This window comes from Dendropsophus ebraccatus, chromosome 2, assembly GCF_027789765.1.
Source record: "Dendropsophus ebraccatus isolate aDenEbr1 chromosome 2, aDenEbr1.pat, whole genome shotgun sequence".
Classification (NCBI taxonomy): Eukaryota; Metazoa; Chordata; class Amphibia; order Anura; family Hylidae; genus Dendropsophus; species Dendropsophus ebraccatus.
The window spans coordinates 202,843,299-202,859,400 of record NC_091455.1 but is presented as its reverse complement, the minus strand read 5'-3'; the positions used below and the strand labels follow the sequence as shown (position 1 = coordinate 202,859,400).

Genomic DNA, 16,102 nt, shown 5'->3' with positions numbered 1-16,102 from the left:
ATAGATCAATCAGTTTAATGGAGGCTGAACGATGCCTGATCCGTGAGATCCGCCTCCTCTCTATAGACTTCACATCAGAGTCATTAGCCGTGTTAATTCTCCTCGCCGACATCGACCTCGCGTTAACAATAGATTGACGGATAAGAGGCGAGGACGGCAGGGCAGCCGCCACCTCACTATAATACATTGTGAGAAATTACATCCCTGGGGGGAGGGATAGGTATCATAGAGACCAATCCTGGATTACAGGAGGGATAGGTATCATAGAGACCAATCCTGGATTACAGGAGGGATAGGTATTATAGAGACCAATCCTGGATTACAGGAGGGATAGGTATCATAGAGACCAATCCTGGATTACAGGAGGGATAGGTATCATAGAGACCAGTGCCGGATTACAGGAGGGATAGGTATCATAGAGACCAATGCCGGATTACAGGAGGGATAGGTATCATAGAGACCAGTGCCGGATTACAGGAGGGATAGGTATCATAGAGACCAGTGCCGGATTACAGGAGGGATAGGTATCATAGAGACCAGTGCCGGATTACAGGAGGGATAGGTATCATAGAGACCAGTGCCGGATTACAGGAGGGATAGGTATCATAGAGACCAGTGCCGGATTACAGGAGGGATAGGTATCATAGAGACCAGTGCCGGATTACAGGAGGGATAGGTATCATAGAGACCAGTGCCGGATTACAGGAGGGATAGGTATCATAGAGACCAGTGCCGGATTACAGGAGGGATAGGTATCATAGAGACCAATGCCGGATTACAGGAGGGATAGGTATCATAGAGACCAGTGCCGGATTACAGGAGGGATAGGTATCATAGAGACCAGTGCCGGATTACAGGAGGGATAGGTATCATAGAGACTAGTGCCGGATTACAGGAGGGATAGGTATCATAGAGACCAATGCCGGATTACAGGAGGGATAGGTATCATAGAGACCAATGCCGGATTACAGGAGGGATAGGTATCATAGAGACCAGTGCCGGATTACAGGAGGGATAGGTATCATAGAGACCAATGCCGGATTACAGGAGGGATAGGTATCATAGAGACCAATGCCGGATTACAGGAGGGATAGGTATCATAGAGACCAATGCCGGATTACAGGATTTAGCTGCTGGCTGTTCACATGAGACGATCCATATGCAATGAAGAGGGCTGGTACAATGTGTAAGCTATAGGAGGCGCTAACAATGTCTATGAAATTCTATGTTGTCTCCGCAGGTCATGCTTATCGGCGGTGTGACATGAACGGCAGCTGGGAGCTGGTGCTGGGAAATAACCGGACGTGGGCCAACTACACCGAGTGCGCAAAGTTCCTGTCCAATGAGACCCGGGAAAGAGTAAGGACACAATACAATATGTACATCTACCCATCTAGTCTAACCTAACCCTAAGTGGGGGCTTCAATGGCTTCTGAGCTGGATAGAGCTATATCATATATCTACTATGGTACAGTAATCTGAGAACTGTACATGTCCCTGGTGGTCCAGTGGCTTACAGCATCATATCTATGGCACAGTAATGTGAGGACTGGACACTTCCCTGCTGATCCAGTGGTTTCAAGTCTCATAAATCTACTATGACACAGCAATCTAAGAACTGTACATGTCCCTGGTGGTCTAGGGGCTTACTGCATCATATATCTACTACGGCACAGTAATCTAAGAGCTGTACATCTCCCTGGTGGTCTAGGGGTCTTAGAGTAGCACATATCTACTATGGTACAGTAACCTAAGAACTACACCCATCCCTGATGGTCTAGTGGCTTACAGCATCACATATCTATGACTTTCCCGGCCGCCTGAATGCTAAGTTGTTTTGGTTGTGCCATAGAGCTGTGGGTGACAGCCGTTATGGCAGGACAGACAGACAGGGCCTATATTCCCATATTCCTCATTCTCAGGCCTCCTCCTCCTCTTGACCATGTGACACGATATATGTGTCCGTCTCCTTTAACCACTTCTGAGACTTAGGGCCCTATTCCACCGGTCGATTTTCGTTCGCATAATCGTTAACGATTAACAATCTCAAACGACCGCTATTGCGAAAGACCTTAAAACATTCACTCATTTCCATGGAACGATAACCGTTACTTATGATCGTATTTGCGATCGTTTATTCTTCGCTATTGCGTTCGTATCTATTGCGAACGACCGAACGACGTCTTATTTAATGCGAATGTTTTGCGAACGATAAAAATAGGTCCAGGTCTTTTAAAGCGATCAACGATTTCTCGTTCGGTCGTTAATCGATAAGTGCATTTCAACCGAACGATTATCGTTTGGATTCGAACGATTTAACGATAATCTGAACGATAATCGTCCGGTGGAATAGGGCCCTTAGGTGAACGTTCCTGGTAATTGATTCCCCGCACGTTCAGCCGCCTGTGGAGACGGGAATAAGATCTCTCCGCCAAAGTTCCCTGTGTAGAAGCCGAAGTGGCTGATGTGGCTGTTTAGCCGCAGATTACACGCTCAGATTTCACGCGTCACAACCCAACTGAACACATGAAAGTCAGGCGTGTAACCAGGACTAATACCGGGGACGAGTCACGTCTGCAGCCCGGGGACCCCTCCTGTGTCCTGTCCTCAATATGTCATCACCCAAGCATGATACAAAGGAAGCAGGTGTCAAAGACGCCGCCACGTTCTAAATATATATATATATATATATATATATATATATATATATATATATACACTCACCGGCCACTTTATTAGGTACACCATGCTAGTAACGGGTTGGACCCCATGTTGTTGACGCCAAATTCTGACCCTACCATCCGAATGTCGCAGCAGAAATCGAGACTCATCAGACCAGGCAACGTTTTTCCAATCTTCTACTGTCCAATTTCGATGAGCTTGTGCAAATTGTAGCCTCAGTTTCCTGTTCTTAGCTGAGCGGAGTGGCACCCGGTGTGGTCTTCTGCTGCTGTAGCCCATCTGCCTCAAAGTTGGACGTACTGTGCGTTCAGAGATGCTCTTCTGCCTACCTTGGTTGTAACGATTGGCTATTTGAGTTACTGTTGCCTTTCTATCAGCTCGAACCAGTCTGCCCATTCTCCTCTGACCTCTGCCATCAACAAGGCATTTCCGCCCACAGAACTGCCGCTCACTGGATGTTTTTTCTTTTTCAGACCATTCTCTGTAAACCCTAGAGATGGTTGTACGTGAAAATCCCAGTAGATCAGCAGTTTCTGAAATACTCAGACCAGCCCTTCTGGCACCAACAACCATGCCACGTTCAAAGGCCCTCAAATCACCTTTCTTCCCCATACTGATGCTCGGTTTGAACTGCAGGAGATTGTCTTGACCATGTCTACATGCCTAAATGCACTGAGTTGCCGCCATATGATTGGCTGATTAGAAATTAAGTGGTAATGTGCAGTTGGACAGGTGTACCTAATAAAGTGGCCGGTGAGTGTATATGTGTGTAAAGATAAGCTATAGATAGATAAATAGATAAGATAAGATGTATAAAAGAAATAGCAAGCACACATACTCACCTGGCTCCAGCATAGCTTCTCACCCTCCCCTTAGCCTCCATGCCCTGCCAGTGCTCTGCTTATGCTGGGGATATGCCTGTCCCTTGCAGTGTCCTGGTCTTTAAAGGGGTTATCCAGCGCTACAAAAACTTGGCCACTTTCCCCTACTGTTGTCTCCAAGTTGGGTGGGGTTTTGAAACTTAGTTCCATTGAAGTAAATGGAGCTTAATTGCAAACAGCACCTGAACTGGAGACAACAGTAGGGGGAAAAGTGGCCATGTTTTTGTAGCGCTGGATAACCCCTTTAACCTTCTCTGTGCTGCAGCATGTAACAGACATCTGCTCTACTTACATGCTGCAGCACAGAAAGGGTTTTGGAAATATTCAGTCCTATATAAATATGCAAATTAGATCCTTTGGAGCACTGGGAGGGTTCCTAAGCCCCCAGAGCACGGTTCAGTCTGCCCGCCACCTCAGATCCTCACGCTTACTGATGCATATTCTAGGCCGAACAGTACTCTGGGGGGCTTAGGCGCCGGTAAGACTCATAAGCACAAGCCTGCTGATAGTTTTCCTTTAAAGGGGTACTCTGTTCAAAATCTTTTTCTTTCAAATGAACCAGTTTCAGAAAGTTATATAGATTTGTAATTGACTTCTATTTTAAAATCTGATGTTTTCCCGTATTGATCAACTGCTGAATGTCCTGCAGGAAGTGGTGTATTCTCTCCAGTCTGGCACAGTGCTCTCCTGCTGCCACCTCTGTCCATGTCAGGAACTGTCCAGAGCAGGAGAAGTTTTCTTTGGGTATTTGGTGCTTCTCTGGACAGTTCCTGACATGGACAGAGGTGGCAGCAGAGAGCACTGTGTCACACTGGGAAGAATACACAACTTCGTGCAGGAAGTCCTGGAACATTTTTAAATAGAAGTAAATTACAAATCTATATAACTTTCTGACACCAGTTGATCTAACCTAAGCTGATTGGAAAGAAAAACATAACCCTTTAAAGAGCAGACACTCATGCATCATCAGCTCCCATGCTGAAGGCACAGCCCCACATACTTTTTTTTTCCAGACAACATGGTGTAAATATGGAATTTGGGATTTTTGAGAAAAATGAGAGATAGGCAGGTGTGTGTGTAAAAAAAAAAAAAAAAAAAAAAAAAAAAAATATTATATATATATACATTGAGACAAGACCTAGTGTGCTGCCTTTTATACCCCCCCTCGTTTCCATGGACAGGTGATGGGGTCGCAGGATTGGTGCCCTGGTTTCCGAGGCACCGGATGTAGCTGATCCCTTATTACACATCACATTAGTTTCTGCTCCGTCTCCTGACCTGAAGTGTTAGTCATTCTCCACTGCACTATTCACACGTTTCCTACGGGTCACAGACACCAGTAATTCATATTCATGTGTCAGGTGTTCGGCAGCAAATCGGTTAGGGCACAGCGTGAGGCATTCTGGTGTGCCCCCCATTACACATAAGAGGGGAGACCCAGGATGAGAGGGGACTGCGGGTCTGTGCTGTAGACATGTACGGGTCACATAGAGGGGTCAGCAGTGACATCACAGCTCGGCATGTCTGGAGCTCCACCCCCAGGCAGGGAAATGTCTGTCTTTCTACAAGTGTCTTATGAGCAGCATGGCGGCTCAGTGTCTGCCAATTACTTATATTATCAAATAAACTAGATTTTTTGAATGTTTTATCTGTTGTAGGACTACAAACCCCAGCACACATGTACATGTTGAGAGTTGTATGCCTGACTGCCAGGGGAGCAGTGCAGTTACCCCCCCCCCCCCCCCCCCCATAGTTTCTCTATTTATATAGCTCCAACCTATTCGGCAGTGCTGTGCAGAGGTTGTAGTCACTTATTTTGGTGCATGTCCCCAATGGAGCTCACAATGTTTTGGAGTGTGTGATAATATGCAAATATGGGGGGACATACATGCAGATGTTATCCCAGGACCCCAACACTACAAAGCAACATGGCTAACCTCTGTGCCCCCCACAACATGGCTAACTTCTGTGCCCCCCCCCCCACACACACACAACATGGCTAACCTCTGTGCCCCCCACAACATGGCTAACTTCTGTGCCCCCCCCCCCCCCACACACACACACACACAACATGGCTAACCTCTGTGCCCCCCACAACATGGCTAACTTCTGTGCCCCCCGCCCCCACACACACAACATGGCTAGCCTCTGTGCCACCCAAAACATGGCTAACTTCTGTGCCCCCCACACACACACACAACATGGCTAGCCTCTGTGCCACCCAAAACATGGCTAACTTCTGTGCCCCCCCCCACACACACACACACACACAACATGGCTAACCTCTGTGCCACCCAAAACATGGCTAACCTCTGTTACCCCCCCCCCCCCCCGCCAGATGTTAGCTCCTCCTACAGGGGCTGGGCTAAAGAAATGTTCATACATACCCCCACCCACTTGATGACTCACTGTTCCCTCACTGGCAGGAACAGGAAACAGGCAGGGATCGTGACATCACAGGAAGTACAAAACACACAGGTAGAGCGGTCATGTGACTGCGCCTGAAAACACAATAAGTGCTGTAAGTAAAAAATGGAAGTGTATGTAGAATATACAGCACCAACGTAGGTCCATGCACTGCTGTTTTATTGAAAAATCCTAGACAACCCCTTTAACAGAGGGGAGCACAGACTGAGGACCTGAGGAGACTACTACGAGGCAGCTCACCAAGGACTGAATCAGTGGGATGGATGCCAGTTATTAAGCAAATAAGATTGTTTTCTCTGTAGAGGAAGCTTGATCATCTTTACTAGTCAAGGTACTCTACACTGAGGGGCAATTCCTGAACATGACCCTTGGTACCTTCTGGGATCTGCACCGTTGTGGCTTATGGCCTGGCCCAGATAACCAGCAGTAACCAGAGTAATAGAGAGACAGAGAGCTTCTCTTCTATCAGGGGTCGTAGTCGCCATTGTTTCCTATAATCCTCCGGGATGTTTCTCTATGGAGCCGGCTGTAAGTGCACAATGTGCGCAGTCTGTGCGCTGTCACTTTTTCCAGCTTCTCACTTGATCCCAGTTATTCGGCCTCCGGCCGTGGTTTTCATGATCTGGCTTGGCAATAGCGGGGGCAGAATCCGGCAGCGCTGCACCATGTGGGTCCGGACGTCAGCGCGGGGCTTCGCCTCGGCTTCTATCTAGAGGTTAGGGAATCTTCAGGCAGAAACATTTGTGTCTCTTCTTGTAGCCGACATGAATCACAATGGAAAGTTTCCAGGCTGAGGAGCCCACCAGGGACAAATCCTGATGTCAGACGCATCTCGGTCAAGGTCGACCTGAACCAAGACAAATAAACTTCCGCCTTCCTGGACTCCAAAACATCTGAAGCCTCTGACACCAAAATATTGTCAGACACTTCTCAGGCAGATGGAATATACCATTCAGACACACAGAGCGCTCCTGAAGAGGGCGCCGCTGGCCACCAGGGCAATGTTATATGAGCACTGTATGACTGTATTATATAAACATTGTATAGATGGATTATATGAGCACTGTATGGTGGTGTTATATGAGCACTGTATGGTGGTGTTATATGAGCACTGTATGGTGGTGTTATATGAGCACTGTATGGTGGTGTTATATGAGCACTGTATGGTGGTGTTATATGAGCACTGTATGGTGGTGTTATATGAGCACTGTATGATGGTGTTACATAGCCATATATATAACATATTGGTGGTATTATATGGGCACTAGATGATTATATTATATAGGCACTGTATGGCTGTTATATTTGGGCATCGATAAACAGTACTAGATGAGACACCCATCTATCTAACATTTGCCCTGGTTCAGTTCATGAGAAATCCACCAGAAACCATAAATACTATGTACTTCTATTTGAAAATCTTAAGTCTTTTAGTACTTTTCAGCTGCTGTATGTCCTGCATAAAATGGTGTATTCTTCCCACTCTGACACAGTGCTCTCTGCTGCCACCTCTGTCCATGTCAGGAACTGTCCAGAGCAGGAGAAGTTTTCTATGGGGATTTGCTACTGATCTGGACATGGACAGAGTTGGCAGCAGAGAGCATTATTTTCAACTAGAAAGTATATAGCACTTCCCGCCGGACATACAGCAGCTGATAAGTACATGAAAGCTTAAGATTTTTAAATAGAAGTGCTCTACTTACAGGTACCAGTTGATCTGAAAAAAAAAAAAATCTGGAGTTCCCCTTTAAATGATACATGTATATAGTAACGCTAAGGAAGTAATGTAGCTCCAGCACCTCCAGCCTCCACAACCAGGCCGGATGAGGCTAAGGAGCCCTTGTTTAACAGACTGGTGTTGGTAACAGAGGTCAGACCCTCATCTATCAGACGTGGCCTGTGGATCGGCCATAATGATCGAAGTGAGAAAAGCCTTCAGCATGTATACTATGGCTAGGACTCTTGGTGTGGTCAGGGTTTGGTTTTGTTGTGGTCTTCTCAGGTAACAATGAGACAAGCCCTGTGATACCCTGTAGTGTGATGGTGTCACATGTCCATGGCGGCTCCCGTTGTATGACGGGCCGCGCTCTCCTGCCCCCCATGTCCGCGCTCTCTGACCTTCTCTCTATTCTCTGCAGGACGTGTTTGAGCGTCTTCACCTGATCTACACCATCGGCTATTCCATCTCTCTGGGATCCCTGACTGTCGCCGTCCTCATTTTAGGATACTTCAGGTGAGTGCCTCTCTCTCCGCTTCCACTTGTCTCGTTATAACCATGAAATGAATTCACAATCAGCGACGTTCTCAGGAAACACTTGAGAATAAAATGTCAGGATGCTCCTTTCCCTCCGAGCTCGTCCAAGACTCAGTCCTTGAACTTTAGAAACAAAACTTCACTTTTGTTCCCATGTTGGGCGCATCGTGCATGAGATGTTGCAGATGGAGAATATAATCAGCCAGGAGGCGTTCTCTTTAATAAGATATATTGTAATCATCCAAAGCAGATGAGCGACTCGTCCTGCTGGGGGGGTCTGGCTTGGCTATTAAAGGGGTACTCCAGCGGTGGGGGCCTTTTTGTGCTGGGATCGGGGAGGAGGTGGCTGAGGGAAAAGACGTCCACTCACCTCCCTGGCCGGTGTCTTACAAAGTGGGAACATGGCCTATGCCTGTATCCATGTTTTCCAGGACTCCCTAGGGCTGTATCCAAAGTCCTTAGCCACTGGTATTTATATGCCGAACGATCAGACTTGAATGTCATATCTCTCCCCTCCTTCCTACACACATGAATGATCAGTACTATGATGGGGGGAGGAGGGGTATGCAGCATCCAGACAGCCCAGGCAACGGCTTCTCCTACTGAGAACACGTTTGACCCCTCTCTCCACTCATGAACACCATCTGTCATAGAGAGTCAGGAGACTTTATACTATCGGCCAAACTCACAATAGAAACATAGAACACAGATGCCGGACCATCATGTTGGAACCACTGCCCTCCATCAAGGTCTTCAGCTGATGATGAATGCTTCTGCTCTACCACGGGTTGAGAGGCAGCTCCGTTACTTATTCCCATCATCAGTTCATTGTTCGGTAAAGTTTTAGTCCAGAAAAGTTGTAATGCCGAGAGCCGGCGAGCAGAACACTTAAGATCTATAAGACCAACGTGGAGAATTCTTAAGAACATTGCGAGACGTTGACCGTTCCATGATTTCCTACATTCGGGTTTAATCAGAAGTGACTGTGATATCGACCCGGCTTCTGGATAGAACAAACAAGGAATCAATAGCGGTATATGGAATGTTGATGGAGATGGCGGTGTTATGCTGCCTGGTCATGCTGAGGCCAATGACTCCCTCATTACCTTCCATTCTCCTCCACTTTACTGAGCAGATTATAGTGATGGATATGAATTGGCCTCTTACTTAAGGTGATGGCAGGGGCTAGCTAAGTGGCCAAGACCAGGTGACAACTTAACAAAAACCTCCTGAGATCTACGTTTTCTTTCCCCCCAGGCGGCTGCACTGCACTAGAAACTACATCCACATGCACCTCTTCGTGTCCTTCATGCTCCGAGCCATCAGTATCTTCGTGAAAGACATAGTTCTGTATTCAGGAAAATCTTTTGAGGAAATGGAACATTTCTCTGGAACTGACTTGAAGTCGATGACACAGGCGCCTGCAACGGACAAGTCCCAGTTTGTGAGTGATGAACAATTGCTAAAAAATATATATATTTTTTTTACATTATTTATTTATTTATTTATTTTAATTGGTTTTAATACAATATTAAGCATTTTCTTCTATTTAAAAGGGGTACCCCAGCAGAAAAAAAAGCTTTCTGATCAACTGGTGTCAAAAAGTTATATAGATCTGTAAATTACTTTAAAAAAAAAATCTCTAGTCGTCCACTACTTATCAGCTGCTGTATGTCCTGCAGGAAGTGGTGTATTCTTTCTATTCTGACACAGCTCTCTCTGCTGCCACCTCTTTCTATGTCAGGAACTGTCCTTCCTGCTCTGGACAGTTCCTGACATGGACAGAGGTGGCAGCAGAGAGCCCTGTGTCAGACTGGAGAAAAGACACCACGTCCAGCAGGACATACAGCAGCTGATAGGTACTGAAAGACTTGAGATTTATATATAATAGAATTATATTAAAAATCTGTTTAACTTTCTAAAACCTGATGACATAAAGAAAAAAAAATGTGAGCGTACCCCTTTAAATTTGAAGCAAAGAAAGTTCCTTGCTATTAGATTCTATTGCTGAGCTGTAGAGGTTCAGGAATAGGGTGTAACGCTGCCAACTGTGAAACCATAGAGTCTATATATGCAATGGGTGGAAGAGTGGAACATAGTTATAGGACAGCGTGAAGAGTAGGGTCTATGGGCAAGGGATCAGGAGTTATCTGTGTGTCAGGCCTCAGCCTATATAGACAAGAAAAATTATAGATTACAGGTAGTCCTCGACTTACGTCAGTGATCCGTTCTTACGCAGCGTTGTAAACCGAATTTCGATGTAAGTCGGATCATATGTTTATACAATACTGTACCATAACAACAGTACTGTCCTGTAAACACTTAGCCTATCCTAACATAGTACCCTACATAATTATCAATATCCTCAGTCTAGAACCGCATAACTGAGTACTGTACCAGTATAGTATTGTACTGTATTCTTCTGCCGCTGCATGTATTCGAGTTACGTCGATACCGTGTAAGTCGGAATAAGGCGTCGAATAAAGCGTTGTAACCACGAAACGATGTAACTCGAGACCGTTGTAACCCGAGGACCACCTGTATTTTTGCACCTATGTTCTTATAGATTTTATAAAATTTTTGATGATATGATAATATTTATAGAACTATTAGAAATGAAGTCAAATAGTTGTGAAGAAATATAAAGCAATTTCACTTCTGTCCATTTGTTTCTCTTTAGATCGGGTGTAAAGTTGTTGTCACTTTTTTCCTTTACTTTTTGGCCACCAACTACTACTGGATCCTCGTGGAAGGACTTTATCTCCATTGTCTCATATTTATGGCTTTTTTCTCTGATAAAAAATACCTTTGGGGGTTCACACTGTTTGGATGGGGTAAGTGTTCTCTATGTAACCACAAGGAAAGAGGAGACTGCTCCCATGTACAAGTATATATCCACTATAATACTGCTCCTATATACAAGTATATAACTACTATAATGCTGCTCCTATATACAAGAATATAACTACTATAATACTGCTCCTATATACAAGTATATAACTACTATAATACTGCCCCTATATACAAGAATATAACTACTATAATACTGCCCCTATATACAAGAATATAACTACTATAATACTGCTCCTATATACAAGAATATAACTGCTATAATACTGCTCCTATAAAGAAGAATATAACTACTATAATACTGCTCCTATATACAAGAATATAACTACTATAATACTGACCCTATGGATATTACTGTAAGATACTTATGGGGTTACACATCTTGTATATCAGTAGGTTTGTGTGTCAGACCGGATCTGGCTCTGTAGCACCTGCATTGTACACACTGTGTGTGGGTCATCAGTTTGCACAGCGCATACAATGTGGATGTTATATGAGTCACTATCAGCAGTTCTTGGTTTGTAGAGTTGATGGATTCCTTGTGTAGTGTGTATGTACTGTAGTAGGTTTATACTTTACTGTAATCTGGCTGTGTGTGTGTGTGGTGTAATATGTATCAGCCAAACACTGGGATATCAGTCAGGATAGGAGTTTGATGATGGTGACATGACTCTGCAGATCATGTCCCAGACTATTCAGCAAAGCCATGAAGTGCAGAGTTCCTATGCAGTGAGCAGTTGATATATGCCCCTTATCTTCTCTCTCTCCTTACTACAGGTGTCCCTGCAGTATTTGTTGCTATTTGGGCGCGGGAGAGAGCCACACTGGCCGACACAGAGTGAGTAACAGAACCTACAGGATGTCTGATATATATGATCAGTAATACGTCTTATATCAGGATCTAATGTCTGGACACAGTGGGGAATATTTATCAAGATTATTTATCAAGTCGCACTCGTACGACAGTCTAAGGGCCCTATTCCACCCGACGATTATCGTTCAGATTATCGTTAAATTGTTCGAATCTAAACAATAATCGTTCGGTTGAAACGCAGTTAACGATTAACAACCGAACAAGAAATCGTTGATCGCTTTATAAGACCTGGACCTATTTTTATCGTGGCTCGTTCGCAAATTGTTCACATTGAATAAGACGTCGCTCGATCGTTCACAGTAGATACGAACGCAATATCGAAGAAAAAACGATCGCAAATACGATCATAAGTAACGATTATCGTTCCATGGAAATGAGTGAACGTTTTCAGGTCTTTCGCAATAGCGGTCGTTTAAGATCGTTAATCGTTAACGATTATGCGAACGATAATCGTCCGGTGGAATAGGGCCCTTAGATAAAGCCCCGTCCCCTTTTTCCAGCTGAATTTACAAAGAGGTGCATGCCGGCCGACTCTGCGCCTGGTACAACACATCTGCACCTGCTCGGGGGAAGGCAAGGATAAGTAATGTAATGTATGTACACAGTGACCGCACCAACAGAATAGTGAGTGCAGCTCTGGAGTATAATAACTCAGGATCAGTAGGGATTAGGTAATATAATATATGTACACAGTGACCGCACCAACAGAATAGTGAGTGCAGCTCTGGAGTATAATAACTCAGGATCAGTAGGGATTAGGTAATATAATATATGTACACAGTGACCGCACCAACAGAATAGTGAGTGCAGCTCTGGAGTATAATAACTCAGGATCAGTACAGGATAGGTAATGTAATATATGTACACAGTGACCGCACCAACAGAATAGTGAGTGCAGCTCTGGAGTATAATAACTCAGGATCAGTACAGGATAGGTAATGTAATATATGTACACAGTGACCCCACCAGCAGAATAGTGAGTGCAGCTCTTGACTATATACAGGATGTAACTCAGGATCAGTAATGTAATGTATGTACACAGTGACCTCACCGCAGAATAGTGAGTGCAGCTCTGGAGTATAATAAAGGATGTAACTCAGGATCAGTAATGTAATGTATGTACACAGTGACCTCACCAGCAGAATAGTGAGTGCAGCTCTTGACTATATACAGGATGTAACTCAGGATCAGTAATGTAATGTATGTACACAGTGACCTCACCAGCAGAATAGTGAGTGCCGCTCTGGAGTATAATACAGGATGTAACTCAGGATCAGTAATGTAATGTATGTACACAGTGACCCCACCAGCTGAATAGTGAGTGCAGCTCTGGAGTATAATACAGAATGTAACTCATGATAAGTAATGTAATATATGTACACAGTGACCTCACCAGCAGAATAGTGAGTGCAGCTCTGGAGTACAATACAGGATGTAACTCAGGATCAGTAGAGGATCAGTAATGTATGTAGTCAGTGATTGCGCTGTTTATGTAGATGGATTCTGTCAGAGATGGTGCGGAGATGCAGACGGGTTGCATAAGATACAATGCTGCAGTTCTTTCTTGGCTCCTGGAGATCGCTCTGATCTGATGCACAATGTCACAGCAGGAACATTATCACAGACACTTTGCACCTTCTGAGAATTATTGAGCGCCCAAAGTTATGAGACAAATTACTTTGTTTACATGAAAGTCCTCGTCTTCTATCGATTTACGTTTGTAAGATCTTGAGTTTAGTTTCGGTCCTGGAACTGAAAGCTCTCAGCAATCGATGCAGACAAGGGAGGAAGTTCTAAAAACTTCATCAGGCCGCTCGCCGTCTCTACGTTGAACTGTATTGGGCTCTACATGGTCAGACGCCAAGAAACGTCGCCTTGATGTTTAACATCACAAGACAAGTATTGATTGTCTGCAGATTATTAGAGATGAAGCAGCTGTGATCATTATCCTAATTCCTCCAGATATAATCAGTATACATCAGTCTGCAGCCGCATCTCCTCTAATGATGGATACAAAGTATAAAGAAAGCAATGATATATATCACTTCATTATGTGCCCCATGGATACCTGTCACTTACAGGTCACATAAAGAATTAATCACCAGAATCCCTGAGAACCTCCTGTATTATACTCCAGAGCTGCGCTCACTATTCTGCTGGTGGGGTCACCGTATACATACATTACATTACTGATCCTGTACTGATCCTGAGTTACATCCTGTATTTCTTTTATTAAAATTTTAAACATAACAATAAATAAATACAGAAATAACACACCATATCTGACCAGAACAAAACAATAGAAAATGAAACCATAACATAAACCACCGGCCCATCCCCACACTCATTCTTCCACACATACAACCTATATACACCCATATACCTATATACAATATATACACCCATATACCTATATACAATATATACACCCATATACCTATATACAATATATACACAATATAAACTATTTAGCTAAACATATTAATAAACTATATACACTACTATATACAAACCTATATATACTACTATATACTATACACTTATAAACACACCTATATACAATACACCACTATATACTATACACCTATATAAATAACTAAATGAGAACCCCCTGGCCCAGTTGCATTGTGCACAACCTAATACCACAGACATAATTCTACTCAACCCAACACCAACTAAACAAGACATCATTACACAAATAAACTAAAACTAAACAAGACACAATGCAAAATAATAACCTACAACTAAACAATACATATAATATTTTTTTATTTATTTTTTTGGCCCTGAGCTGGTCCCGCATCCCATGCCCCCAGTACATGATCACGGACGTCCATGAACCAGCCCAGGATTTTATATAAAAGTCCCAACAAAGTCCCACAGAAGCCCCCTCCCCCCTTTTTTCCCACCACCCAACCTAGCACTAAACCCGAACCCCAGGTGCAAACAAAACATATATAATATATACAGTATATACAATTTATACAAACATACAAAGATAATCACAAAGACAATCACAATACAAACTTTTGAAAAAATATATAACATACTAAACCCAACAATGAGACTTCTCAGCCCCACACACAGCCCGAAAGCCCAAGTTCAGCGCCTGCAAGCCCTATACTCCAGTATCCCTACAGCACAAAACAAAAGACTAAGGTGCCAGCATCAGCCCACCACCAGGAGAGGAGACGAAGGCTAAGGAACCTTATAGGCAGAGCCCCTCCAAAGACAAGAGGCCCTACCAGCCCCCAGCCTCTCGTACTCCAAAGAACGCACCTTTACCAGGTCACAGAGTGTGCCCCTAACCACCTCATCCACAGGGGGCGCTGTGCCCCTAACCACCTCATCCACAGGGAGGATTTTACGCTGCGTCGATACTAAACACCGTGCACTCCACGTGTGGTACCTGACCACTATGCTGACTAGGAATAAAGTGCTCCGGTCCCAGCCACCAAGGTTTCTGAATGCTCCATAGGCCCATTCCGCATAGGAGAGACGGGCCAACCTGGGCCACCCGATGGAAGCGCCCACCCTGTTGTAAACCTCTGTATTGAAGGGACAATGAAGCAGAAAATGCTCCATGCTTTCCAGCATGCCTCCACACTCCTCCCAGGGACATCCCCGATCCTCAGAGCTCCTGCACTTCAGATTGTCCCTCACATACAGTTTCCCATGGAAGCAGCGCCAAGCCAAGTCCCAAAACTTCAAGGGGATCCTGATGGAATTCAATAGGCCCAAACCAACCTCCAGATCCCGACTTGGGCAATCCTTGAGCGCCAGCGGTTTTTGGAAATGGGATGACAGGACCCTATTGTCAAGGAATTTCCTCGACAGAGTCCTAATCTCCCACATCCCAAAACCCCACCAACGAATGACCTTCAGAACCAGGGTAGCATAAGCCGGAAGATGCCCGTGTGGTGTGCGGAGATCCTTCACTTGCCCTCCTGTCTCCCATTCCTGGAAGAAAGGCCGAAACCATCCCCTACAGGAGAATACCCACGGAGGAGCCCTCTTTTTCCAGAGGTTTGCAATGTTGGTCTTAAGAAAGGTATTCACCAGGAACACCACGGGGTTGACCATACACAACCCCCCTTGTCTCCTCGTACGGTAAGTAACCTCCCTCTTGACTAG

At 44.7% G+C, this 16,102-nt stretch overlaps 1 protein-coding gene across 3 annotated transcripts in view; it reads left to right on the top strand.

Moving 5' to 3' along the window:
- The window catches only part of PTH1R (parathyroid hormone 1 receptor), a 156,392-nt gene that overhangs the window by 111,737 nt on the left and 28,553 nt on the right, over nt 1-16,102 (top strand). For all 3 annotated transcript variants that reach the window (XM_069959165.1, XM_069959167.1, XM_069959166.1), the window contains exons 4-8: nt 1,241-1,359; nt 8,129-8,223; nt 9,502-9,688; nt 10,925-11,078; nt 11,872-11,932. In XM_069959165.1, coding sequence (XP_069815266.1) covers nt 1,241-1,359; nt 8,129-8,223; nt 9,502-9,688; nt 10,925-11,078; nt 11,872-11,932 — 616 coding nt within the window. The remainder of the gene's footprint in view (nt 1-1,240; nt 1,360-8,128; nt 8,224-9,501; nt 9,689-10,924; nt 11,079-11,871; nt 11,933-16,102) is intronic.